Here is a 25,986-nt window from a genome sequence, read left to right on the forward strand (position 1 = left end):
GGGAAACTGGATCCTGTCCATCGTGTCTGGATAGAATTTCTCCCATGAGCCTCTGCTCTCCCACAGGTGTTCTGCCTGTGCCACCCGCGCACCTGGGGCACAGCCATTTCCATTCCTCCTTCAAGCGCTGACCTACGGCGGATCCAGCCGCGAGCTTCAGTGTGGTTGGCCTAGGGTCATCTACTCCTCCTCCATTCTCACCCCTGTGGGGTTTGTTTTCAAGGCCTGGGATTCTTTCTGTAGTCAAAATATTTAATTTCATTCTTTCATTATGCGTCTGTGTGTGGGCATGTGTGTTTGAGCTCAGCTGGCCAAGGAAGCCAGAAGTATTGGCTTCTCCCCGAGCTGGAGTTACTGGCTGTTAGGGGCCATGCAGTTGTGAGTGACTGGAAGCAAACCTGGTTCCCCTGGACACAGCAGGGAGCACTTTGAATTGCTGAGCCATCTCCCCCGGTCCCCAAAAGATTTTTTTTTAAGAATTTTAAGCTGCTTTCTCTTTTATTTGATCATGCTTTAGAATTTTCTGGCTTCACTAGTGGCTGTGCTAGTGAAGCTGAAGGCTAGAGAGATGGCTCAGTGGTTAAGCGTGCTTGTTGCTCTTCCAGAGGACCTGGGTTCGATTCCCAGCACCCACCTCAAGGTGGCGCACAACCACTTACAATTCTAACTTCAGGGCATCCGATGCCGCGTTGGCCTTTACAGGTACACACACATGAACACGCACATGATACATACTCACACATACACATAAATTAAAAATAAAATCCTAAAGCCAGCATGGTTGCCTGTGTCTTTTTTTTTTTTTTTTGGTTCTTTTTTTCAGAGCTGGGGACCGAACCCAGGGCCTTGCGCTTCCTAGGTAAGCGCTCCACCACTGAGCTAAATCCCCAGCCCCGGTTGCCTGTGTCTTTAATCTCAGCACTTAGGAGGCAGAGGCCACGTGGATCTTTGTGAACATAATGAGTTCCAGGACAGCCAAGGCCACACAGACACACCTTGAGTCTCAAGGGGGGTAGGGGGCTTGGGGGAGGGGTTTTTGGGGGAAGGGGGAGGGTAGAGGGGGTTGAGGGGAAGGACATGCAGGGGAGGGGTGAGAATGAGGTGGTTGCTGGGGAGGTGGATTGATGGTTATAAGCACTTGTTCTTACAGAGGACCTGAGTTCAATCCCAAGTGCCCACACTCTTGCCCCAAGTGCCCATAACTAGGGCTGCAGCACAGTAGGTCTTCTTACAAGACCAGGGTTTGATTCTGAGAACCCACATGGTGCTTAAAAGTGATCAGAGATTCCAGTTCCAGAGAATCCAAAGCCTTCTTGTGACTCCTGTGGGCACTACACCACACATACATACATGCCAGCAAAATACACATCAGTGAATCTGATTACAGGATGAAGAGATGGCTCAGTGGTTAAGAGCACAGACTGCTCTTCCAGAGGTCCTGAGTTCAAATCCCAGCAACCACATGGTGGCTCACAACCATCTGTCATGAGATCTGATCTTCTGGTGTGTCTGGACAGCTCATATACATAAAATAAGTAAATCTTTGAAAAAAATAAAAATAAATCTAATTACAAAAAATATTTTTTTCCTTCTTTTTTCTTTTTTTCAGAGCTGGGGACCAAACCCAGGGCCTTGTGCTTGCTAGGCAAGCGCTCTACCACTGAGCTAAATCCCCATCCCCCAAAAAAATATTTTAATTAAAGCACAGAGCCAGTGCGATGACCAAGTAAGTGCTGGTGCTTCCTGCCAAAACTGACGACCTGAATTCAATCCCTAAGCTCCACACAGTGGAAGAAGAGGACCCACCCTTGCAGGTTGTCCTGTGACGTCCACCACTGTGCAATGGCACAGTGAGCCCACACATTCATGTGCCCCACACAGTGAATGTTTACAAGAGAAAAAAAAAACATAGAAGAGAGCCCGTGGATGCAGCCCAGTGGAAGCAGAGCTTGCTTACCCGGAAGAAGTCTCTGACTCCACCCTTAGCACCAAGAAGATGGCATGGTGGGGTGTAGTCCCAGCGACCCAGCAGGCAGGAGAATCAGAAGAGATGTGTGAGGTTAGGTCTCAAGGGAAAAGGGGAGAGGAAGAAAAGGATCGTGGGCAGGAAGGGGGAAATGTATGGAGGGAACATCCTGGTCCATCCAGCTCCTCAGAGGACAGCAGGAGAGGCACCCTCCCTGAGCCAAGACACGTCCATGTTAGGGTTCTTCCTTAGTTTTCCATTTCTTGGTTTTTGTATATATGAGTGCCTTGCTGGCAGGGATATATGTGCACCATGAGTGTGTCTGGTGCCGTTGGAAGGCTAATCCCCTGGAAATGGAGTTTCAGTTGTGAGCTACCATGTGGGTACTGGGACTTGAACTTGAGTCCTCTTTAAAGTCAAGTACTCCTAACCACTGAGCTAGCTTCTTCAGATAGTGTCTCCGTATAGCCCAGGCTGCCTTGAAACCCTCTATATAAAACAGACTGGCCTGAAATTGATAGCCCCTATATAGCCAAGGATGGCCTTGAATTTCTGATGCCCCTGTCCGTTTCCCTCTAGGGCCAGAATCATAAAAGCTTGCACCACCTCATCCAGTTTACATGGCCTGAACCCAGGGTTTCTTGCGTTCGACATTGCTCTCACCAAATTTACATCCTTAACCCTACCTGCATTCAGAATAATGTTTATTCAGGTGAGATTGGGCCTGGACAGGTGTGCATCATGTCTTTCATGAAGGAGCCTGCTACCCCAGCAAGTGAGGTTTTCTTTCTCTCTCAGAGTTTCTCTATGCACCCTGCGGCACTATGGCCCCAATCAGGCCCCGCTGGGATTAACAACCTTCCTGTATAACCCCTGTCCCCACAGGTGTTTTCGGTGTCAGATCTGGTAAGTTTGGATAACATCATCAGTCTGCTTTCTCCTCAAGTTCCACAACCTCCTATGTCTTTCGAGCGGGCCTTTCAAACCAACACAGGATGATGACGCATTGCATCTGCCCCCACAGTGGCAGAATTGGGACTAGACCTTGGTATGCAGGCTGCTGCTGCTGCTGTTCAGGCACCACCCAAACGGTCTGTGACTCCTGAGCATTTACCAAACGGTTTTCAATTTCACCCGTCCTTGCCATTTGGAGCCATGCTTTGGAGGCCATAAGCGGGCTGATGCTCAAATGCACGCATGCGCATGCGTTCTGACCGTGTGTTCTGAACTGTGCCGGTCCCTCTGCCCTGCGCTGCTTCGAGTATCCAATACCCTATACCACTGATCCTGTAGAGAGCTCCACAAGCACATGGCTTTCCACACGGGGAGTCTCCGGGGACCTCTGGGTCCTGCTCTGTGCTCAGGGGTTCCCTGGGCACAGCTGGAGTCTGCTGCTGCAGGTATAGTGCTCTCCCCGCCCCGTGCTCACAAGTGAGAGTCCCCATCATACTTAGCCGTCCCCCAATCTGGATACACATAGCTTTCTGAATGTCCCTATCTCCGCATTCAACTACGGGGCACTGCCCAGCGGCTTCCTGGGTTCAAGGCTGACTTAACATCTACCAAACCGCCAGATATTTAGAGTCCGGGAAGAGCTCGAGAGTCTTTTCCAACAGTGGAGATGTCTCAGATAGGGGGTCGCAGAACCTCTGGAACATCAAAGTTTACATCCTGGTCCCCCTCCCTCCTTACTTCCCTAGTCTGGTTTCGTTGCCACCTATACACTGTGAGATTTCACAAACACAACTTGTCTGAGCATCATCTTCCCCTTGTCCGTGAGAAGTAACGTGGTCACCGTGTGGTGGCACAGACACTTTGTGTGCAGGTTCAGTCCCTGGGGACGCCTGGTGGGGACGCTGCTCACTCTTAACTAAGCTTTCCATCTGAGTCCCTGCTCCTTCTCTCTCCTCCTCCTTTCCCCGCTCCCTCCTCCCTCCTCTCTGCCATCTCGCCAGAGTGCTGGCTCCCAGCATGCCATGCGTGCGCGCTGACAGCCTTATAAATAGCCGCCTTTGCAGGCGGCTGAGAGGACAGGCAGGGCACGCACTGGCCCCAGCGCCCACCACACCCTCCCCCAGGTCAGTGTGTGACTGCTCCATTGTCTGCCCGTGTGGAAGCCTCCAAGAGGAGTGGGGAGACATCACCTGTGGGAAGGTGGGGGTTGCTGGTGTCAGGCTCCCCTTGGGTTCTGTGTGTCTTAAATGTTTGTAACCATGGCTATGAGCTGTGTGTGTTTGCATGTGTGTCCTAGCAGCTCTGGATGCATGCGCCCTGTGGCAATGTGTGTGTCCCTGTCCTCTTAGCTTCCCAGACCCCCTTTGTCCCAGCTGATGTTCCTGGGCTTCAGTCCCATCCATGCCCTTGGCACATCCCTGCTGAGGCCCTGAGGCACAAGGGAAGGACAGAGGCCTATCTCCTTTTCCCAGAGAACCTAGATAGGGCAATCTGTGTGTTCCAAGAGCTGTAATGCCACTTCAAGTGTTGGGAGGACCTGGGGCCTTAGAGCCCGGCCATCACCTCCTGCAGAATCAGGGGCTCCACAGGAGCCTTCCTACCTGACTCACGGGTCTGTTCAGCTTACCCAGGATGCTTCAGCAGCAGCAAGGCTGGCCAGAGAGGGGGACATCAGCTGCCCAAGGTCACACAGCCGAGTGATGGCGTTGTGGCTTGAACCCTATCTGAAAGCCTCTCTGAGGGCTTTTGCTGATTTAGCATCTGGGACAACCAGGCGTCGTGATTGGGGAAGTTTGTCCCCTTGGGCCTCTGCAACTTGAACCACCTAGAAGACAGTCATATATAGGAGCACTGGGGCCCTGACCCAGGGAACCTTATAAGGCCTGGCTGCTTAGCCCTGTAACCTTACTCTGTCTGGGACCCCTGGCCTCCTGGAGGCCTCCTCATCACCTAAGTTATTTTAGGCCAAAGAAGCGGCAGGTGTCTGTGGGACAGAGGGACTTAGGTTACCAGGAGGGGGTGGGGCAAGTAGAGGGAGTGATCTCCTAGGACATCCTGGTGGCTGTCCAGCTCCTCCCTTGGGCAGCTGCTGAAGTTCTTGGCAGCTCCATGCCTCTCACCCGCACACTCTGTAGGCCTAGCGGCTGCATGGATCAGACCATGCATCTGTGCAAAATGCTCGAGGTTCTTGTCTGGTTTAGGGGTACCAGGTCTGAGCTTGACCCCAGCCAGAGTCTGAGGCTAGTCTGTGTTCCTCCCCAAGCCTCAATTCCTTCCCCAGATGGCAGGCAGGGTGGAATGAGAGTCCCAGGCCGGTGACATCCCTGGTCAGGCCCAACCAGGGACAGGGACAAGACCCACGGTGTACATGAATGTTCTGACACCTTAAGCTGGGTGCCTTGCAACTAGAAGTTCAGAGAGAGAACCTGTCAGTGTGGGACTGTGGGGTGGAATCTAGGAAGGCATCCTGAAGGAGGTGACACTTGAGCTGGGGCCTCCAGTAGCACTGGAGAAAGACATCCCCGAAGCATTTGGTGTGTAACACTGCAAAGGCCTGGCGGGAGGGGACGTTAAAGTGGAAGAGAAAGGACGGGCCAGATTGCCCAGTCCCTGACTGGTATGTTGAGGGGTTCAGGTTTGGTTTAGGGAGCCCAGGGGACCATATATAAAAGCCTGTGAGTAGGAGGGTCACATGATTGTTCCTTGCCAGGGGAAATACCATTGCTCTGTCCGTGTGTGTGTGTGTGTGTGTGTGTGTGTGTGTGTGTGTGTGTAGTGTGTGTGTGTGTGTAGTGTGTGTGTGTGGTGTGTGTGTGTGTGTGTGTGTGTGTTTCAGGGGCTCTGTAGAGGTGGACTATGGTCTTGATTGGAGAGAAGATGGTTGGGGTACGAGGGTGCAGGGCAGAGGTAGGATGGGTTGTGGGGAACATTCATGCTGATTTAGGACTGACTATTCAGTGTGGGTGGAGAGGTCCCTGAAGCCCGGGTGACAGGACAGAAGCAGGTATGTACCTGGGACACACATACCAGAGACACAGACCCAGGGCAGAAGGCTGACAAGAGCAGTATTGGTGGTCTTTTTTTTTTTTGGTTCACCCCCCCCCCCCCCCCCCAGCTAGGGACCGAACCCAGGGCCTTGCGCTTCCTAGGCAAGCGCTCTACCACTGAGCTAAATCCCCAACCCGGTATTGGTGGTCTTAGGATGGTAGGTTGTGAGGCCATAGTTGTTTTTTTTTTTTTTCTTTTTCTTTTTCTTTTTTCTTTTTTTTTTTCCGGAGCTGGGGACCGAACCCAGGGCCTTGCGCTCCCTAGGCAAGCGCTCTACCGCTGAGCTAAATCCCCAACCCTGAGGCCATAGTTTTGAAGAGGCTGGAGGGTGGGTGGCTGTGAAGAAAGGACAGGCTAGCTGGGGGCTGTGAGTGAAGTAAATTCCCTGGGGGGAAGGGAGGGTGTGGTAAGGCAATGTGTGAGGTGGGCTTGGGCCTGCTTCAGGCAGGAGCCAGGGACCACCTTAAAAACTGGAAAGGGGGGGCTGGGGATTTAGCTCAGTGGTAGAGCGCTTGCCTAGGGAGCACAAGGCCCTGGGTTCAGTCCCCAGCTCCGAAAAAAAGAACAAAAAAAAAAAAAAAAAAAAACTGGAAAGGGGCTAGAGGGCTAGAGAGGCATCAGCAGCTAAGAGCACTTGGCTGCTTCTTCCAAAGGACCTGGGTTCTGTTCTGAAGATCCACATGGTGGCTCGCAACTGTAACTCCAATTCCAAGGGACTCCACACCCCTTTCTGGCCTCTTCGTGGACTGCAGTCACGTGGTACGCTTACGTGCATGCAGGCAGGCAAGCATACACAGAAAATTAAAAACAACGAAAACAAACCACACAGGGCCAGGGGAGGTAACGCACACCTGCAGGCCCAGGTGGGGAGGCTGAGGCAGTAGGATGGCTGTTAGTCTGAAGCCAGCCTGGGCTACAGAGAATGCACCCTGTCTCAAAAGGAACAAAACAAACCTTACAGGATTGAGCCCCAGGAGTGTCTCTGCCACCTGTCCAGGTCCCAGGCAAGGAGGAGACTCCTGCCAGCGTCCTGGCCCCTGGGAGTGTTGTCAAGGCACATAACAGAGGCCGCCCTCACTTGCTAGGGAGAGATACCATAGAGTTGTTCACACCCTCTTTGACCTCTACCCAGGCACCTCCAGCAGACCAAGGCACACACTGGAGGGGTGACAGAGGCAATAGAAGCCAGCAGGAAGGTGATTTTTCCAAGGTCATTCTGCCTCCTGGGTATCTCTCTACACCCTTGGCCTCTCCGGTTGGAAATTGCAAGCAGGAGCCTGGCACTTACTGCTGTGGGTGGGGCTTGGTGGAAGCTGAGTCAGGGGTGGGAGGAGAACCCCTCACCCCTGCCTGTGCCTTGTCTTGCAGAGCGCTGACCTAGCTCCCAGACCTCAGCAGGATGGAAGGTATGTGATCCCTTCCTGGCCTCAGAGTGCCTGTGTGTTAAGGGGTGGACTCACGGAGATTGTCTGAGAGGGTTGAGGAGGCCCCAGGCTTCCTCCTCCTCCCTATGCTTGGATCCTAATCAAAGACACAACAAGGCCCGCCTGAGGCTTCTGGGACCCCAGAGCTCACCTATGTTGGTATTTATAGCCAAGTCTCCCCTTTTCTGAGGAAGGAGGGTACTGGTCAGCAATTCCAGCCATATCAACTGTGTGGGGTGTGGGGTGGGGGCGGGGCATTGATTGGAGAAGTGGGCAGGCTCATGTCTGGCCCTTGCTGGGACTCAGTGCCCCTGTCAGCTAGTGGGGTGGACCCTAAAGTCTTGTCTTCCTGGCTTCTGTGCTCTGGGATGTGGGCTGAGTGCCTGGAATGGGTGGGCCCCAGCTTCTGGCAGTGCCAGTTCCCTGGCACTGGGCCTCTGCCTGGGTGGCTCTTTCAAGAGTCTGACAGATACTGCTGCTGCTGCTGCTACTACCTCGGTAGTGGTAGAGGATCTACCCCTTAGCTGCCTTAGGCCCTTCCCTGGCAGTCCCTCAGGGCTCTAGGCCCATGGCAGCCCTCAGGCATGCCTCCTCCTGGAAAGGCTGCATCACACTGAGGTCCCTGCCAACCAACCTAAAGGAGGAAGCCCAGAAGAAAACCCAGGGTTCTAGTTTGGGTTCAGTTGTTCCCTTGGCTAAGCCCCTCCCTCCCTAGGCCTCAGTTTCCCTCTCCCTTTTCCATAGCATCAGGTATGGGGCACAGGGCCTCACTCCCACTAGCTAGGCCTGCATTCACTCAGTCACACAGCTCCACAGCAGGCCACCAGGGCTGTGGGTCCTCAGGAGGCAGTTTGGGAAGTTTGCTTAACTCCCTGTCTGAGTAAGAGTTCCATTTGCCCACAGCAGCCCTCCTCCCTGGCAACCATCTCTATGGCAACGCGTTGCGGTTGCCAGCTCCACATTAGTACTGCTGGCCCGCCCAGGGCAGCCACGGCAGGGCCAAAGCCAGGGGGCAGAGGAGAGGTGGCAGCAGGAGTAGGATAGGATCATGGGATGCTGTTTGTCTAGTGACCCCCAAGAAGAGGGAGACAGAAAGACAGGAGGTGACCTAGGGTCCCGCCCTCCCCGACCCGAGGCGCCACGGGGTTGCCCTCACAGTCCCTTAACCTCTGAATCTTTAGCTGAGTTCTTAGCCTCCATGCTCTGTCTGCGCCTGTCCAGAACACCCAGTGTTCGTCCCAGCTCACTCAGCCCAAGCCCGGGTCGCTCATGGGCCCTGCCTGCTTGTCTAACGAGTGACTGATTCCTGCTCCCGTTCTCTCCACAGACAAGCTGAAGAAGGCCAAGATCATCTTCGTGGTGGGTAAGTAAGTTGCAGCAGGCACATGGTGGGTAACCAGGGAGGGTCTGAGCAGGCACTACAGGATTTTTTTTCTTTTCTTTTCTTTTTTTTTTTAAGATTATTTATTTATTTATTTATTTATTTATTTATTATATATGAGCACACTGAGGGGTCTTCAGAACACCAGAAGAGGGCATCAGATCTTATTACAGATGGTTGTAAGCCATCATGTGGTTGCTGGGAATTGAACTCAGTACCTCTGAAAGAGCAGTCAGTGCTCTTAACCACTGAGCCATCTTCCAGCCCCTTTTCTTTTCTTCTTTCTTTCTCTCTTCCTTCCTTCCTTCCTTCCTTCCTCCCTTTCTTTCTTTCTTTCTTTCTTTCTTTCTTTCTTTCTTTCTTTCTTTCTTTCTTTCTTTCTTTCTTTCTTTCTTTCTTTTTCTTTGAGACGGTCTTTCTATGTAGCTCTGGCTCTCCTGAAACTCACTGTGTAGACCAGGCGGGCCTCAAACTCACAGAGCTCCGCCTACCTCTGCCTCCCAAGTGCTGGGTTTAAAGGGGTGTGAGGCACTGCCTTGAACTCTGTTCTTCTCTCATTGAGGACTCTGGTAGTGTTCTGCTGGGGGCTTCGTGGGTTTTTTGGGGGAGGGTTCTGAATGCCTGGGTGCTTGCAGGCGGGCCTGGCTCAGGAAAAGGTACCCAGTGTGAGAAGATTGTGCAGAAATATGGCTACACCCACCTCTCTACTGGGGACCTGCTTCGGGCAGAAGTCAGCTCTGGATCGTCGAGGGGCAAGATGCTGTCATCTATCATGGAGAAGGGAGAGCTGGTGCCACTGGTGAGTGGGCCCTGTTGGGGACTGGTGGAGGGTCTGAGCCTATGACACCCTGCCAAGGATGACTGTGGCTCTCTCTAGCTCTGAAACCTTCTGTGGTCCCTTCTTCTGTCCTTGGCCAAAAGTTGTTTCCAGAGATTGCTAAGACCCTGTGGGATGCAGCCCTGCCTCCCATTCTCCGTCCCTAGTGTCTTAGACTTTCTGTCTCAACCATACTCCTCTATGGCTTGAATAATCTTCCCTGTTGGCACTCAGACCTCCCAACTGCCCTGCCTTGAGCTCAGACCCCCTAGCCTTATACTGGAGTGGTCTGCCTTCAGTTATTTTATTTATTCATTGGGAGGGGCGTGCATGTTCTGTGGCACCAACATGGCCGTCAGAGGACAACTCAAAAGAATCGATTCTCTCCTTCCATTATGTGGGTCCCAGAGTTCAAACTCTGGTTATCAAGCTTGGTGGCAAATGTCACCCTCTGAGCCATCCCGCTGACCCATTTGTCCCCTTCTTTATCACACTTCACCCCTATACTTTATGTCATGCTTAGAACCATAAATCCATTGTATCTCAATCTGTCTCCTCCCCCAGCCCCTGGCTTGGAGAGGGTGCGGACAGGGGAGGCCTGTAGGAGCTTTGGGACCAAGACCAGGACCTTTCCAGGCTGGTACGGGTTCACTGAAGCCCAACCCTGGAGAGGAGGGCTTGTGGGGACTCACATACTCCAGGAAAGAGGGCACACTTCAGTGGGCCAGCACAAGCCAAGGGCCAGAGGGGCGGGGAGAGAAGACTCAAAGATCCCCCTGTGCTGGACAACAGGAGACGGTGCTGGACATGCTTCGGGATGCTATGTTAGCCAAAGTGGACTCTTCCAACGGCTTCTTGATTGACGGCTACCCGAGGGAGGTGAAACAGGGAGAAGAGTTTGAACGGAAGGTAAGACTCTTGATTGGCTGTTGGCCGGGGGCTGGGCTGCAGCGGAGAGGGAGGGGCCATGGAGGCGGAGTCTACAGTATGCAGGTGGGAAGGCCTCATGGGACCTGCCATAACCACCCCAGAGATAGGCATGAGGGTTTGAGAGACTTCATCCTGTGGGGCTTCTAACCCCACATGCACAGACGCTCAGGATTCACACCTACACAAGCCAATAGGCAACATAGGATGCCCACATGCACAGGTACACTGCACACATGTGCATGTGTGCGTGCACTTGCATGAAGCACACACTACAGGGGTGCATGCATGTGGACCCACATGCTGGCACATACATACGTGTACACATTTACACCTCAGAAGGCCACACAGGGGATTGTGAGACTGTAGGTGCTGAGGAGGGTAGGGTGAAAACAGGAGACTGTATGTCACCACCTCTCAGTGAATGAAAGACCTCAGGAACATGTCTCACTCTGAGCCTTGGCATACCGTTCTGTGAAATGGGAGTTGGTCTAGCTTCCCTGAGGAGCATGTTGTTTCTTTCCTCCCATTTCCCCAGTTGTGTGAGGTTACCTGCAACACTCAGGGCCACATTCAGCAAATAAAAGTGCCTGTCACTCCTGGAGCTTCAGGCTGCTTGCACACTCGGGGCTTGGTGGCAGCCTCTGAGAGCCTAAATAGCTGAAGTTCTCAGATCTTGACATTAGGGGGAGCCGGAACTACACTGAAGGAGAAGGAGCTGGCCTGGAAGTAACTTGTCCTACTGACTATCCCCAGAGCTTCCTTGGGGTGGGAAGTATCTAGGACCCATTCCTCAGACTAGATACCCATTTCCATACTGAGAAACTGAGGCTCCAGACAGGGATACATTGCCCAGAGACAAGCCCTACTACCTCCACCCAAAGAATGGATCCAGAGTCCGCTGTGTTGGGCCCTGGGGACTCAGAGGACCTTGGTAACTGATGGTTGATAGACAGGTGGCAGCAGCCTTGGTCTGGCCTTTGTCAACTCTAAATTGGCAAACCGTCAAGGTCACCAGATGGTGGATCTCTCCAATGCTGACACACTGAATGCGCGCCCACCTGGGAGACACACACCAGACTCAAGAGGGCCCAGTAGCCTGCTACCGGTTACAAAGGCAGGAGAGGAGCTGTAAGTGACAGTCTGATGAGATGTCAGCTACTTAGAGGCCTCTGGGACTGATTCAGCTGGGGTCTAAAGGACAGAGGCCCCAAACTGGATTCAGCTGGGGTCTAAAGGACAGAGGCCCCAAACTGTTAACCTCCTGGCCTGGGCCCCAGCCCAAGGCTGCTTTTCCTTCCCTCTGGTCTAGGAAGACCCAGAATCCTCCTTCCCTCATAGGGCCAGCCTAGACCAGGCCAGGCTTAGGGATCTGTCAGTGCCTGAGATAGGCTCCCCACTCTGAGGGGTCGTGCGAGCCAGAAAGGGGAAAGGTAGCCATTTCTGGCTTCAATGCAAGGCCCAGCCTGGACAGGGGCCATTGTGAAGGGGCTGAACCGAGGTCTGGAAGGGCCAAGCTCTATGCCTTTACACCTCTCCAAGCCATCTTTGTGACGAGTGGCTTATGGCAGTCATTTAGATTCCTTGTAATCCTCACCTCGTCCCTACTCTGACTCCTTTGTCAGTCAAGCCTTACTCAACCCTCAGCTCCCATCCTGGCTGAGGGGAGGGGAAGGTCACTAAGTTAAACACCTAGAGGCTGTCAGTGACTAAGGGACCAGGAATAGAGTAGAGGTCATCTCTGGGAAGACCACCTGGAAGGAGTGAGACTCTGGCTGCTGTTCCTTTGATCTCAGTTGTGGGAAAGGGTGACAGGGAGACCTGCACTGGCTTGGTATGGGATGGAGACAGATACAAGCATAGGCCAGTATGGCCAAAGAAAGGAAGGAGGGGTAGGGGGGAGGAACAGGAGAGCAGCTGTGGGGGTGGGGTCGGGTGGCCAAGAGCATGACTCATAGGTGCTCTAGATCCGGTAAGGACTTTGGGCTTTCTCTCTCTCTCTCTCTCTCTTTTTTTTCTGGAGCTGAGGACCGAACCCAGGGCCTTGTGCTTGCTAGGCAAGCGCTCTACCACTGAGCTAAATCCCCAACCCCTGGGCTTTCTCTTGAAGGTTCTAGGAAGCTGTGGAAGAGGTTTAAACTGAACAGGCAGGGATATGCTTCAGGAAGGCCCTCTGGTTGCCTTGGGAAGGGATTGTCATTCTGGGAGGGTCTCACGTAGGGCTTGAGAGATGGAGGGAGGGAGGGATGGGTCCCAATGATCCAATGTCCCCCCTACACAGATCGCACAGCCCACACTGCTACTGTATGTGGACGCAGGCCCCGAGACCATGACCCAACGACTCCTAAAGCGAGGGGAGACCAGTGGCCGTGTGGACGATAACGAGGAGACCATCAAGAAGAGGCTGGAGACGTATTACAAAGCCACAGAACCTGTCATCTCCTTCTATGACAAACGCGGCATTGTGCGCAAGGTGGGAGGAGCCTCTTTTCTAGCAGGAGCTCACAGTGGGGCCTGCCTCGGTTTCTCCTTTTCCCCTTAGTGCATTGAGTGGGGTTGTGTGGATCCTGCCATGGCATCTCTGCCCTCATCGTCCGTATCCCCACAGGTCAATGCTGAAGGCTCAGTGGACACTGTCTTCTCCCAGGTCTGCACCTATCTTGACTCCCTGAAGTAACTGGATCCCTCGGCCAGTTCCCAGCCCACCCCGCCCTTGCCCCCTGACCCCAGGCAGCCTGGCTCGAGCCCAGCACCTCCACCCTGCCGGGCTGTGCACAGACACAGGAAGCTATTATCCTGTCCCATGGACATTTGAGCACTAAAGAAATTGCCAAGGACGCTTAGGGTTGTTCCCTCTTCTTGCTTCCAACCGAGGTGATTCATGCTGCCACAGCCGGAGGCTCCAGCGCTGCCGGCCCATTTTTTCCTGTGCCTCAGCCCAGCTGTCTTGTCTCCCTCTGGCTCTGCTGGGATCCTAGGCCCTTCCTTAGCCAGCCCATGTCAAGCCTAGGGGCCCCTGGGTTGATAGGCTGCTCCTTGGGGTCTGGTGTTCCCCCTCTATTTCTCATGGCCTTGTCGTACGGCTTTGGCCCTAAGCCATCATCTCTCTGGAGTGAGCTCCTTTCCTTTTTTTTCTTTTTTCTTTTCTTTCTTTTTCTTTTCTTTTTTTCTTTTCTTTTCTTCTTTTTTTTTCTCTTTTGACAGCATTTTGTGTGACTTAAGCTGGCCTCAAACCTGTTCTGTAACTGAGGACAACCTTGATCCTCCTGCCTCCACTTGTCTTCCTATGTGCTGAGATTACAGGTGTGTGTACCTCCACCACTCCTGGTTTATGGGGTGCTGGGGATCAAGCCCATGGCCCTGTGTACATTAAGCCAGCACCCTACAAATTGAGCTACATCCCCAGGCTGAACAGGTTTTCTATGCCTGACTGGGGCCTGGGCTGCAATGGGCAAAGGGTCATGGGCTCACCAGCTGGGGCCACATGGCCAATGGGTGGCAAGGAGCTGTGCTATGGGCATGCCGCTGGGTGGGCAGCTTCGGTCAGGGATGGTCTTCCTGAGGAAGGACTCGAAGGTTCCCCTGGCATGGCCCTTGCCAGGCCTTGCCACCCTTTGGCTGGTTCTAAGACTTGTTCTTTCATGCTGTGTCCCAACCCTCACCCAAGGCATTAGGACAAGAACATACAGATTAAGGAGTGCGAGTTGCCATGGACGTGGATGTGGGATCAAGGACGATTCTGGGACCCAGAGGATTCCCAGAAGAGCTGGCAGCTCTCTCCAGTTCTTTACTCTTTGATCTCATTACACAGGAAGGCTCTGTTGATACTCACCTGTCCTTGGACCCTGTCCCCATCCCTAGTGACTTCCCCTGTGAGCCCAGAGAGCCTGTAAGCCAGCAGCCATGGCTGTCCGGGGGACACCTGCCCCTGGGGGTGATGGTGCTCACTCCTTTCTGTTTACTGCCACTGGGGCCACCTTTCCTTCTGCATTGCCTATTTAAGCTGTCCTTTAAAATAAACAAATGTATTTCAGTTATAAGAGGTGAGTGTATTGAAAGACCTTGAAACAAATGGATGTTCAGAGGAAGAGGGCAGGCACAGCCTTTTGCCTGACCAGGGTTTGGGTGAATTCTCTACACCTATGCTCTGTCCCCCACGTTGACTTCAAGGAATCAGAAGGCTCAGGAGACCCGAGGCGCTCTGTGGCAGCCCCCCCTCCAACACATGCACACGCAGACACACATGCACGCACGCGCACACACATGTGCACTCCATGCTGTATCTGTAACTGGACAGGCATATTCCCTCGCACAGACTCCACTCACAGCCCTGCTAAGCGTGGGTCTCTTAAGGCCAGCAAAGGGGTGGGTAGAAAATGCACGGGAGAGGAAAAGGCTAGAGAAAGAGGCCTGGAAAATCCTCATTATCTTAATGTGTTAATTACATCTCAGTTAATTCAAGTGGGCCCCAGTTTATGAAGACCTGGCTAATCAAACCAGAAAATTCTACAATATCAGATCACTTTGTCCATTAGTATCTGAGAGGACCTCATTCCAGGACCCCTGAACTTACCCAGAGCTCAGCAAACCTCAGCCCCTCATGGAATGCGACAGAGCTTATAGCAGTGTGCCTAGGTAGGGATGTAGAGACAGGAGGATCAGAAGTTCAAAGTCACCCTCAAGGAGAGAAAGAGGGAGATTAATTGCTGGCCTGGTAGCTTGCTTATACCTCTATTGTAAGGCAGGAAGATCTTCAGGTAGGTGGACACCAGCCCCGGGCCATAAAGTAAGAACTGATGCAAAAAGAAAGAAAGAAAATGGAGGCCACCTGGTTTACATGCCCAGTTCTCAGCCAGCCAGAAGAAAAAAAAGTCTGGCTGTGCCAGCTCACACTGTGATCCCAGCATTCAGGAGGCAGAAATGGGAAGGTCAGTAGAAATTCAAGCCAGTCAGGTGAACCCAAGGCTCTCTAACCAAAGCAACAACAATGACACCCAAGCTAGAACCTTCACATACCTTCCAGAACATTCTACATGGTCTCTAAATGACAGTATAGACAGTACACTGTAACCAAAGAGTCATTTCCATATAGATATGGGGGGTGTCCTTTTTTTGTTTGTTTGTTTGTTATGTAGACCTGGCTGGCCTGGAATTTGCTAAATAGAACAGACTGGCCTCACAAAAGATCCTCCTGTCTCTGCGTCTGGAATCCTGGGATTAAAGATATGTGCCACCATGCCCTGCCAAAAGGCCATTCATTTGAGATGAGGCTTGTGGTGGTGTCAAGGCTGATCTTGCTCCTAGCTCTAACCTTTCCCCCCTCCCTTCCTCCCATCTTCCTCCTCCTCCTCCTCCTAGGCTCTGAGATTCCTGGCCCAGATTCAGTAGGATAACCAGGCAGGTGCCAACACACACACACACACACACACACACACACACACACACACACACACACACACACACAGAGAGGAGTTGAGACACCAAAGACACTAAAGGATGACTTGAAAATGACTTGGGGGAATCAGGACATTTTCCTGAATACCCATAGCTGTTGTGGCCGCAGCAGGATCCTCAATGTTACCCAGCCAATACATGGTCCTTGTGTGGCTTCCCTCTTCTTCCCAAGTCTCCTCGAGGCTGGTTCCCTGAAGCTGGGGTGTGATGCAGGACCATACTGTGCATCTGACCATGCAGACCTCGTGCTCACACTATGCAGGCACACTGCCACTGAGTTCCAACTGGCTGGGGCAGAACTCTCTCTGCATTGAGGGCTGTTCTGCCTCTCGTCTTGCTTGGTCCCGTGAGAGGACAGCTATCTATCCTGATGAAGTTCCTCCTTCCAAGTGCTCCTCTGGCTTCTCCCGGAGTCAAAGCTTCCTCTTGCACTGCTGTTCCTGCATCCCCACAGCTAGCTAGGGAGGATGTAAGTGTTCACGTTGAGCCTTAAGAGCAAGAAGTCCTAGTAGGTAGGGCCTGGGGAGGGTTTACAGCTAGTCAAGAAGGTCTGACCTGCAGCCAGAATGCAGGAATCCTGAAGGAGTCTGGGAAAAAGCATGTTGGCTAGGCATTGTGGTACACACTTGCAAACCCAGCCCTTGGGAGGCTGAGACAGGAGGGCATCGTGAACGCAAGAAAAGCCAGGGCTGGGGTTGGGGATTTAGCTCAGTGGTAGAGCGCTTGCCTAGCAAGCGCAAGGCCCTGGGTTCGGTCCCCAGCTCCGAAAAATAGAAAAGAGAAAAAAAAAAAGAAAGAAAAGCCAGGGCTACAGGAAGAAATGCCAGACCTAGTGCCTGGAGAGAAGACTCGGTGGCTAGAGAATTTGTTGCTCTTCAGAAGACCAAAGTTCTGTTTCAGGGACCCATGAGGGGATGAGGGGATGAGGGCTCACAATTGCCTGGAACTCCAGCTTTGGGGAACCGAAAACCCTTCTGGATCCCAAGAGAACCCACATTCATGTGCATAAACACTCGTATACCAAAATAACAATCATACGTTTTTTGTTTAAAAAAATCAGGCCCAGGGCGAGGGCTACAGCTCAGTGGGTTGCATGTTTGTCTCACACACAGAAAATTCTGGGTTTGATCCCCGGTGCTGTATAGACAAGACATGGTGGCACAGGCTTGTCATTGTGGCATCTGAGCTCAGAAGCAGGAGGGTCAGAAATTTAAGGTCCTCGGCCTCTATAGCAAGTTTGAGGCCAGCCTGGGCTACTTGAGATCTTGCCTCAAAAATCTAATTTAATAAAAAAACAAAAAACAAAAAAACCAAAGCTGGTCAGGTGCAGTGATGGCTTCTGGGCAGCTGACTGCCAGGTCACACTGTAGTCAGCTCAGGAAAACCAATTCTGCTCTTCAGTAGGATAAGCAGAGGTCAGAGGAAGGCAGCAGCCTCCCGGTGGGGAGTAGGGTCTTCTGGCGTCACTGCTAGAATAACGTGGGTGTGGTGGGCATCAGAAGGTCACCGATGCTGTCATTGTCTTCTGGTCTCCAGGGACATTCCAGGCAGCTGCGTATTGCAATGTGTGTGTGTGTGTGTGTGTGTGTGTGTGTGTGTGTGTGTGTGTGTGTAGGGGGGTGTCTCTATAGCGTGTAAGATTAATGCCCCTATACCCAGAGAGCCTCAGAGAGGGCACACCTCATGGCAGGCATTGGTGGTGGCCTCAGATGCCTCCCTGGACTGCATCCCCATGTCTTGGCCTGAGGGCCCCCTGAGTGCCTGGGCCGGAGGCACTGAAGTGGGAGAGGAAGGAAGTGGGGAGCAGAGGAGGCCAAGGCTGTCGCCTCCCAGCCCCGAGAGGGGCCTCGAGTAAACAGGAAGGCCTGGCGGCTCCATGGTGGGGGTGTTTAGAGGGCTGGGGGCCAGGAGCCCTTCTGGATATGTGCAGACTGTGAACACAGGGTTTCCTTGCTGGGGATGTGAGTCCAGAGAGGTTGTAAAACTTCCCCCAGATCACAGAGCAGCAACACTTTTACCTACCTCTTACCTCCCCCTCCCCCGCCACCCCCGAGTCAAGATCGTCTCTTAGGCCTTAGTTTCTCCAAAGGTTCCTGGAGCTCTGCTCAGGAGCCCCTGGCCTTCTGGATGGTTCTAGCTGAGTTTTTGATATACATATGAAAAATGTGTGTGTGTGTGTGTGAGTGTGTGTGTATGTGTGTGTATATAATTAAACTGCTTAGAGTTAAGAAGGAAGAATCCACTTGCTTTCTTTTTTCCTTTTGTTTGGTTTTTTTTTTTTTTTTTTTTTTTTTTTTTTTGGAGTTGGGGACCAAACCCAGGGCCTTGCGCTTGCTAGGCAAGCGCTCTACCACTGAGCTAAATTCCCAACCCCTTGTTTGGTTTTTGAGACAGGATTTCTCTGTATAGTAGCCCCGGTTGTCCTGGAACTTGTTCTGTACCCAGGCTGGCCTCGAAGTTATAGAGATCCATTCGCCTCTGCCTTCCAAGGGGTCGTGTGCCACTACCACCCAGCAAAAATCCTCTCCATTTTGTTCTGAGACAGTTCTCCTTGTGTAACGCTGTCTGGCTTGGAACTCAGAATTCTCCTGAGTGCTGGATTACAGACCCACTGTAATCAGATCTTGGAGTATAGGTTGCCCCAGGAACATGGCTCTTGCCCTTGGGAACAGAAGGTCACTTTGAAGGAGTCTGTTCTTCTAAGGCAGGGGACCTGACCCCTGGGATCGGCTGCATTTTGGGGACATCATCTCCTCTCTGGGAGGCTGTCTTAGGCTCACATGCCTATGCACCCACATTCTGGAGCTTCAGTCTATCACGTAGCAGACATGGCATGGTACGAGCAGGTGACAAGGCCCATCATCTGTTCCTCAGTATGTCCAGCATGTCTGCCATTCCCAGCAACCACACCAGGCAGCTCACCACCATTTATAACTCCAGCTCCGAGGGGAGAGATGGCTCAGTGGTTAAGAGCCCCGACTGCTCTTCCAGAGGTCCTGAGTTCAATTCTCAGCAACCACATGGTGGCTCACAACCATCTGTAAAGAGATCCGATGCCCTCTTCTGGTGTGTCTGAAGACAGCTACAGTGTACTTATATATAATAAATGAATAAATCTTAAAAAAAAAAAAAACAAAAAAAAACTCCAGCTCTAGGAGATCTGATGCTCCTGGCCTCCTTGGGTATTACATGAAAAAGCACATACCTACATGTACACACACACACACACACACACAATTAAAAAATAATACAAATTTAGTAGGGTATGGTGGTGCATGCCTTTAATGCCAGCACTTGGGAGGCAGAGACAGATTGATTCTCTGAATTTGAAGTCACCCTGGTCTACAGAGAGAGTTCTGCAACAGCCAGGGTTACACAGAGAAACTGTCTCAACACCTCCCATCCCAACCCCCCCAAAAAAAAAGAAAGGAAAGAAAGAAAAGGAAAAGAAACAAACATAGCTGTTGACCTCAGGAAACTTCTGCTCTTGACAGGAAAGGACAACGTATCACTAATGGCCCAAAGGCCTGCCGTTCACGTGAGAGAGGCATTTTATTTTTATGTGTGAGGGTTTGTTGCCTGTGTGTATATCTGTGCACCATAAACATGCTTGGTGCCTGGGGAGAGCAGAAGAGGGCATAGGATCCCCTGGAACTGGAGTAACAGATGGCTTTGAGCTGCCAGATAGGTGATGGGGCCTCTGGATTGAGCAGCCATTGTTTAAAGGTTGAGTCGTCAGGAGAGGCCGTTTTTTAAAGGAACAATGAGAGGCTGGAGAGACGGCTCAGTGGTTAAGAGCACTGGCTGTTCTTCCAGAGGTCCTGAGTTCAATCCTTAGCATCTACATGGTGGCTCATCTAGTTCCAGGGGCAACCAATGTGTCTTCTCACCTCCTTGGGCACTGCACACATGTGTGATATACATATACATAAGTCCACACATGTATGCATATAATTAAATGTTAAAAGGGATGGTCAGAGGAAGTCTTGCTAGCCAGGTGCTGTCTGAGAGGAGACACGAGAGGGGAGAGAAACTGGTGCTCCCTAGAGACGAAGGGAGTACTATGTGCAAAGGCCTGGAGGTAAGCATGCTCAAGAAACACTGGAACCAGTGTCACTGGGGTGGTCTGAGCAAGGGAGAAGAGAAGGGAAGGTTCCTCATCTTGAGAAGTATTGGTTGCCATGGACGGTCCGGGACAGAGCAAGGGCTACTACTGAACTCCACTTGAACAGGCTTCCTGCACAGAGCGGGGTGACATGATGTCTCCATGGATACTTGCTAATAGGGCTGGATGAGGCTTACCAGGGCCTGGATGGAGTGACAGCCCAAGGGTTGTACAATGCCATGAGACAGTGACAGAGGCTGAGAGAGTGACAGAGGCAGGCGCTTGACGAGACAGACGATTAGAACACTGTGGTGGGTGCAGGCAGTCAGAGGCATCCTGGAGCCCTGAGCTATGAGAGTCCTGTGGAGAGGGTGGAGGGGCCAGTATCCACCAGGAATGGAAAGCCCTTTGTGTGATTGTGCCGCTGGGAACAATTTTCCAGCTCTGAACTGGGAAAGCATGCAGAACCGTCTCGACATACTGAGATAGTGCAGGCCTGTCAGATGAACGTGAACGTGATTTGGACTTGTCTTTTGAAATAAATCCTCAAGTAATCCAGGCTAACCTGGTACTCATTGTGTACTTGAGAATGAACTTGAACTCCTGATCCTCCTGCCTCAACTTGCTGAGTGCCGGGAGGATCAGCACTCAAATTGGCACTCTGAGCTATACCCCAGATCCAGCTTTTTAAAATAGTGTGTGTGTGTGTGTGTGTGTGTGTGTGTATGAGTGAGTGTGTAAGTGTGTGTATGTATGAGTGTGTGTGAATATATATGTGTTTGAGTATAGGAGTGTGTTAGTGTATATGAGAGTGTGTGTGTGTGCATGTGTGTGCGTGAGTGTGTAAATGAATGCCATGTCGTCCACATGAAGATAAGCGGACAACTTGTAAGAGTTACTTTACTCACTCCACCATGTAGGTCCTGAGAATCAGACTCAGGTCATCCGGCTTGGTGGCAAGTGTCTTTACCCCTACTAGCCCTTTCTCTTTTTTTTTCCTCTTTTTAAAAATTGTTTTATTTTGTTTGCTGTTTTTGCCTGTGTGTGTATATATGCCCCGGGGGTATGTGTGTTGTGCACAGGGGAGCCAGAAACAGGTGAGAGATCTGGAGTCACAGGTATCTGTGAGCAAGCCAGGGCCCTGCAGGAATAGCAAGAGCTCTCAGCTGAGTCATCGCTCCAGCTCTGGCTTGGCTTCTTGGAACAATACACAGACTAGGCTGTCTGAACTCATGAAGAACCACCTCGGTGTCTCAGTGCTGGCTGACTGCAGGCCTGTACCACCCAGCTGAGAGTCTGTCCTTGGAACTAGTTCCTAGAAGAGGCTTGGCCCTCACCCCTCAGTCTAGGAAGAACCTGCCACACTATGTTTCTCAGTCAGGACCCATTGGGGGGACACTGACATTGCAGGGACAAGTTCACAGAGGTCTATTCCTGTCCCCTCCTTACCTGAGCCCAAATCCCCCCAGGTGACTTGTCCCTTAGCTACGACGTGATGTCATGGATCACTAGGGTCCGAGAAAACCTGATTTGGAAGTAAGAGTGAACAGCAAAGAAACAGGTGCAAAGGTGGGGAGGAGGTGACGAGGGACCGGGTACAAATAAGGTGACATGGAATGTAGGGAGGAAACTAGGACAGAAGGTTCTAGAAACAAGGAAACACCACCAGGTCCAACCCTGCACCCCCTCTGCCTCTCTCCAGCCCGGGGGCCTTGCATGTCTGGGCCTTTCACCTACCAGGAAATGAGGATGGGCTGTAAAGCGGCATTGGACGCTGGGCCAGGTAAGCTCATGAGTAAGGCAGCCTTCCTTTGTTTGTCTTGCTTTGTGAATCCCCATGGGCCAGCTTGGGCTAGCAGACTGCCTTCCCATTGTGCAGGTAAAGACACCGAGGCTACAGAAAGTCAAAAGGCCTTGCTTAGGCTCCCTAGCTAGCTTGGGGCAGAGTCAGATACCCACACTCCTGGCCTAGCACTCCCTTCCCCATGCCCCGAACAGACCCAGCCTTGCTGTTAATAACAGCCCCTGGCTGCAGGCCTGTACTGGAGACTCAACGCCGCCCTGGGGTCCTTAGGGGCTGCCTGACATTCCTTCAGTGGCCAGGGGCCAAGGTAGACGTGCTTTATCCTTTCCTGCTCAGGTCTTCCCGGCCCCACCAGGAGGAGGATGGGGCCCAGTGAGCGGGCCAGACACAGGGTCTGGCCAGGGGCCATATCTGTTGGAATGTGCACAGGATTCACAGGAGAATATCTACATTGGGATTAGGGCCTCTGCAGGAAACAGATGGCAGGCTCCCAAGGGACCATTTTGAGAGGCTGTGGTGGGGCGTGTGTTCACACAGGTGTGGTCAGGGTGCGTGGAATTATCCCCCTGTGCAGATGACTGTTTGGTCTGACCGGTAAAGGGAGGGACCTAGTTCCTGGGCAGTATAGGCTAGACCGTGGCTGGATTATGGTCCTCAGGAAAGGAAGACCACCAGTGCAGGGTCAGTCTTTTGGTGACAAAGCCAAAGGATGTGTCCTGTACCCCTGGCTAGAGAGAGCATACTGGAACCACAACTTGTTTAGATCTGTCCCGTGTTGCAAGATGCTGATTACTGAGCTTCTAGGAACAGAAGAACCAGCACAGAACTGATAAGAAACAAGACAGTCTTCTCTGTGCCTCAGTTTCCCTGTTCCCACGACCCTTAGTTCCACCTTGGTTTTCCAAGGCACCTCATACTTTCAATATATTTATCTTGCTGGGCATAGCTGGGCACATCTGAAATCCCAGCACTTAGGAGTCTGTGGCAGGGGACTGCACATTGAAAGCCTTCTCAACCCTTTTAGAAAAAGAAAAATATCTCAAGAAGCACAGTCCCTTGGCTCTGAAGGGACAAAGTAGCAGAGATGTCCCCTCCTGGGACATTTAGTGAAGTACACTGGGCATTGAGCCACCACCCAGACTACCAATTGGTAGGGACATCTGCTCTGCTCAAAACTTCCAGGCTGTGGTCCCAGACCCTTCATTCCCTTAGGGGGTCCCCCCTAAAGCCTGCTGGTAAGCTTCCACGCCCCCACCCCACCCCCGCACTGGTTCTTATCTTTTTAAAATTTTTAAGTTACATTTTATGTCTTTACTTACTGTGTTTTTGTATGTGTATGTATGTGGACACACATGTGCCATAGCACACACGTGGTATTCAGAGGACAGTTTTGGGGAATCAGATCTCTTCTTTCTCCACATAGGCCCCAGGGGTCAAACACAAGCTCCCTGGGCCATCTTGTTGGTCCCTCTTTCTTGTCCTTTCGGGTGTTTTGAGACAGAGTCTCACTGTAAAGCCCTGAACAGGCCTAGACTTTGTTGTGTAGATCAGGCCTGCCTTAACCTTGTGGTTGTCCTCTTGCTTCTGCCTGTGAGAAGCTGGGATTAAAGGGAGTCCCACCAGCTGTCACTCCACAGACCCCTGTTTTTATCGGCCTGGAGCCTCCCCCATTTTCTGGAGAATGCATTAGGTCTTGTTTATGAATGGAAATGGCTTGTGCCACACAGAGATGGTTTGGGAAGAACTACTTTTTTTTTTTTTTTTTTTTTTTTAGAAAAGGGTTCTAACACTCACATAGGAGACTTGGTCTCCAACCTCACAATTTGACTTTTGTTTTTTAAGATTTATTTATTTATTTTATGGAGTACATTGTCGCTGTCTTCAGACACACCAGAAGAAGGCATCTGATTCCATTACAGATGGTTGTAAGCCACCATGTGGTTGCTGGGATTTGAACTCAGGACCTCTGGGAGAGCAGTCAGTGCTCTTAACCGCTGAGCCATCTCTCCAGCCCCTGGGAAGAACTTTTAAAAGGGTCCTTGGGAACCAATGCCTGGTGGTGCACACATTCAATCCCAGCACTTAGGAGGCAGAGGCAGGGAGATCTCAGTGAGTTTGAGGCCAAGCCTGGTCTATGTAACTTGTTCGAAGCCAGCCAAGGCTACACAGTGAGACCCTGTTTCAAAAACCTTAAAAATAAACAAGGCTGAGATGTGACAGAATTTAGGCTAGGGCGTGGACCTAGGAAGAACTTAGATCACCCTGGGACAACATAGTGTGGAAAGGTTAGGACGTCTGGAGAGGCAGACCAGTCCATCTCCGGAAAGGCCTGGAACACAAGGACTTTGTACTGGGGTTTCCAGAGGTTCACTTCCCTGTCTTCTCACCCTGAGATTCTCAGTCTTTGTACTAGCTGTCTCTCCTGTCCACTCAGCTCAGACACAGTGGCCAGCATGAGGTCAGGATCAAGCTGGCCTCCACCTGTGTGAAACAAAGCCTATAGGAGCAGGCCTCTGTCAGTGGCGACAACTTGGTACTGATAAGGTGAACGCCCAGGGTGGGCCCTGGTGTAGACCTTAGTTCCAAGGCGGACTGCTCCCAAAACAGTTTCTGTTAGGGCACGCAGCAGAGAGAAGCTCACAGCCCCACCACCCCATCCTGCCCTCTAGAGTCCTGGTGTCTACCTGCTATCTCACGGCTGAAGGAAAGGGCAGAGCCTGCCATCCCCAAGAGGCCTGGTGAGGCCAGGTCTCCCAAGCTGACCTTCCTCCAGGCTGCCTTTAGGAACCACACCCACCTTCCCTGCCTCATGGCAGCCCTTGCAGAGACAAACTGCTGGCCTGGCCTAGCCACTGAGGCACAAAGACTGCAGGGCACCCCCAGAAGCGAGCCAGGCCTGAAACCCTCGGTCAGTGTTTCCTTTCAGAGGCTCTGCTTCTCAGTCTTCTCCCTCCTCAAGACAAATGACTCTCACTGGCCCCAGAGATGAAGTCCTTATGTGGGGGTTGGGGGAGTCAGAGATAGGCATCTTAACCTCCCCACACCCTTAGTATTGCCCCAGGATGATTCAAATACTAACTACTTCAGTGTTTTTGTCTATGCCTGGTCCTTTCCTTGTTGCATCTGGACTCCCCCAGTCCCTGACACCTCTCCAGGCAGCGCAGGTTCTCTCCTCCAAGCTTTCCAGGGCTCCACTCTGAATGCTACCCAGCAGCACAGTGGGTACACAGACTGCGTTCACTGTTTGCAAAACAAGCATGGACGTTTCTGGGATTGCTGCCTTAACTGAGTGGGTTGGTGACCAGCTCCAGCAGGCCTGGCCCAGGCTCAGTGTTGTAGCTTGCTAGAATCTGGTCCTCGGAAATCTCCCAAGGGCCCGGCTGGGGAAGAGGCACAGCTGGGCTCTGGGTTACAAACAGGTAACTGAAATGAAGGACTCAACCTCGTGGATTACCTGGAAATAAGTAAGGCAGGTCCAAGCCCCGGGCTATCAGACTTCAGAAAGGCCATGAAGGTCTGTGCCTGTCCCTCTTTGGAGACAGGGTGTCACTATGTATAGCCCAGGCTGACCCTTCTGCCCTGGCCTGCAGGGGGCAGGAATTATATGTGTGTGCCACCAAAGCCAACTGTGTTTTCCTTGCCTTTGGGGCTGTGTGGGCCCTGACCATCTCCGTGGAGACAGTCTCAGCTGCTCTGCTGTGCTAACCTGGGAATGTGTCTTCTTCATGTTGGGCTTCAGTTTCCCTGTCTGTAATACAAAGGGTGCAACCAAGAGGGATGCTTCTGAAAGTCTGCGTTGATGCTGGCTGGGGCCAGCTAGCATCCAAGGTACCATCTTCCAAGAAGGCTGTCTTTGCCCATCGTCGGTGTTCTCATCTGTAGAATGGAACCCAAGCTACTGGGGCTTCAACCAGACCTTGTCCCCTTCCAGATGTGCCCTCACCAGCCGGCCTTGCAAAGGCAGATGCAGGGTGGGGTGCATGGGGGAGGTCTGCCGCCTGGGCCCTCCCATCACCCTGCCCCCCCCAATCCCGGGGGCCCCCCACCCAGCGACAAAGCCTGTGGCACTTCCTCTACTCGCCTGGCAGGCAGCCTGGCCCGGCCCC

General features: G+C 52.2%; 1 protein-coding gene across 7 annotated transcripts; it reads left to right on the plus strand.

The window, feature by feature from the left end:
* The first annotated feature begins 3,909 nt into the window (after window positions 1-3,909).
* Ak1 (adenylate kinase 1) lies at window positions 3,910-14,557 on the plus strand. Of its 7 annotated transcripts, none has more exons than XM_039104233.2 (8): window positions 3,961-4,044; window positions 6,622-6,727; window positions 7,337-7,374; window positions 8,720-8,755; window positions 9,409-9,572; window positions 10,383-10,499; window positions 12,799-12,990; window positions 13,126-14,557. In XM_039104233.2, the coding sequence occupies exons 3-8, from the start codon at window positions 7,368-7,370 to the stop codon at window positions 13,192-13,194; spliced, it is 585 nt and encodes a 194-aa protein (XP_038960161.1). In that variant the 5' UTR covers window positions 3,961-4,044; window positions 6,622-6,727; window positions 7,337-7,367; the 3' UTR covers window positions 13,195-14,557. The 7 variants fall into 7 exon arrangements, with proteins under 7 accessions (XP_038960160.1, XP_038960161.1, XP_038960162.1 ...); XM_063283073.1 differs by lacking the exon at window positions 3,961-4,044 and adding an exon at window positions 4,050-4,120; XM_039104232.2 differs by lacking the exon at window positions 6,622-6,727 and having other exon boundaries at window positions 3,910-4,044.
* The last annotated feature ends 11,429 nt before the right edge of the window (window positions 14,558-25,986 follow it).

Source organism: Rattus norvegicus, chromosome 3 (genome assembly GCF_036323735.1).
Source record: "Rattus norvegicus strain BN/NHsdMcwi chromosome 3, GRCr8, whole genome shotgun sequence".
In the NCBI taxonomy this organism is placed as follows: Eukaryota; Metazoa; Chordata; class Mammalia; order Rodentia; family Muridae; genus Rattus; species Rattus norvegicus.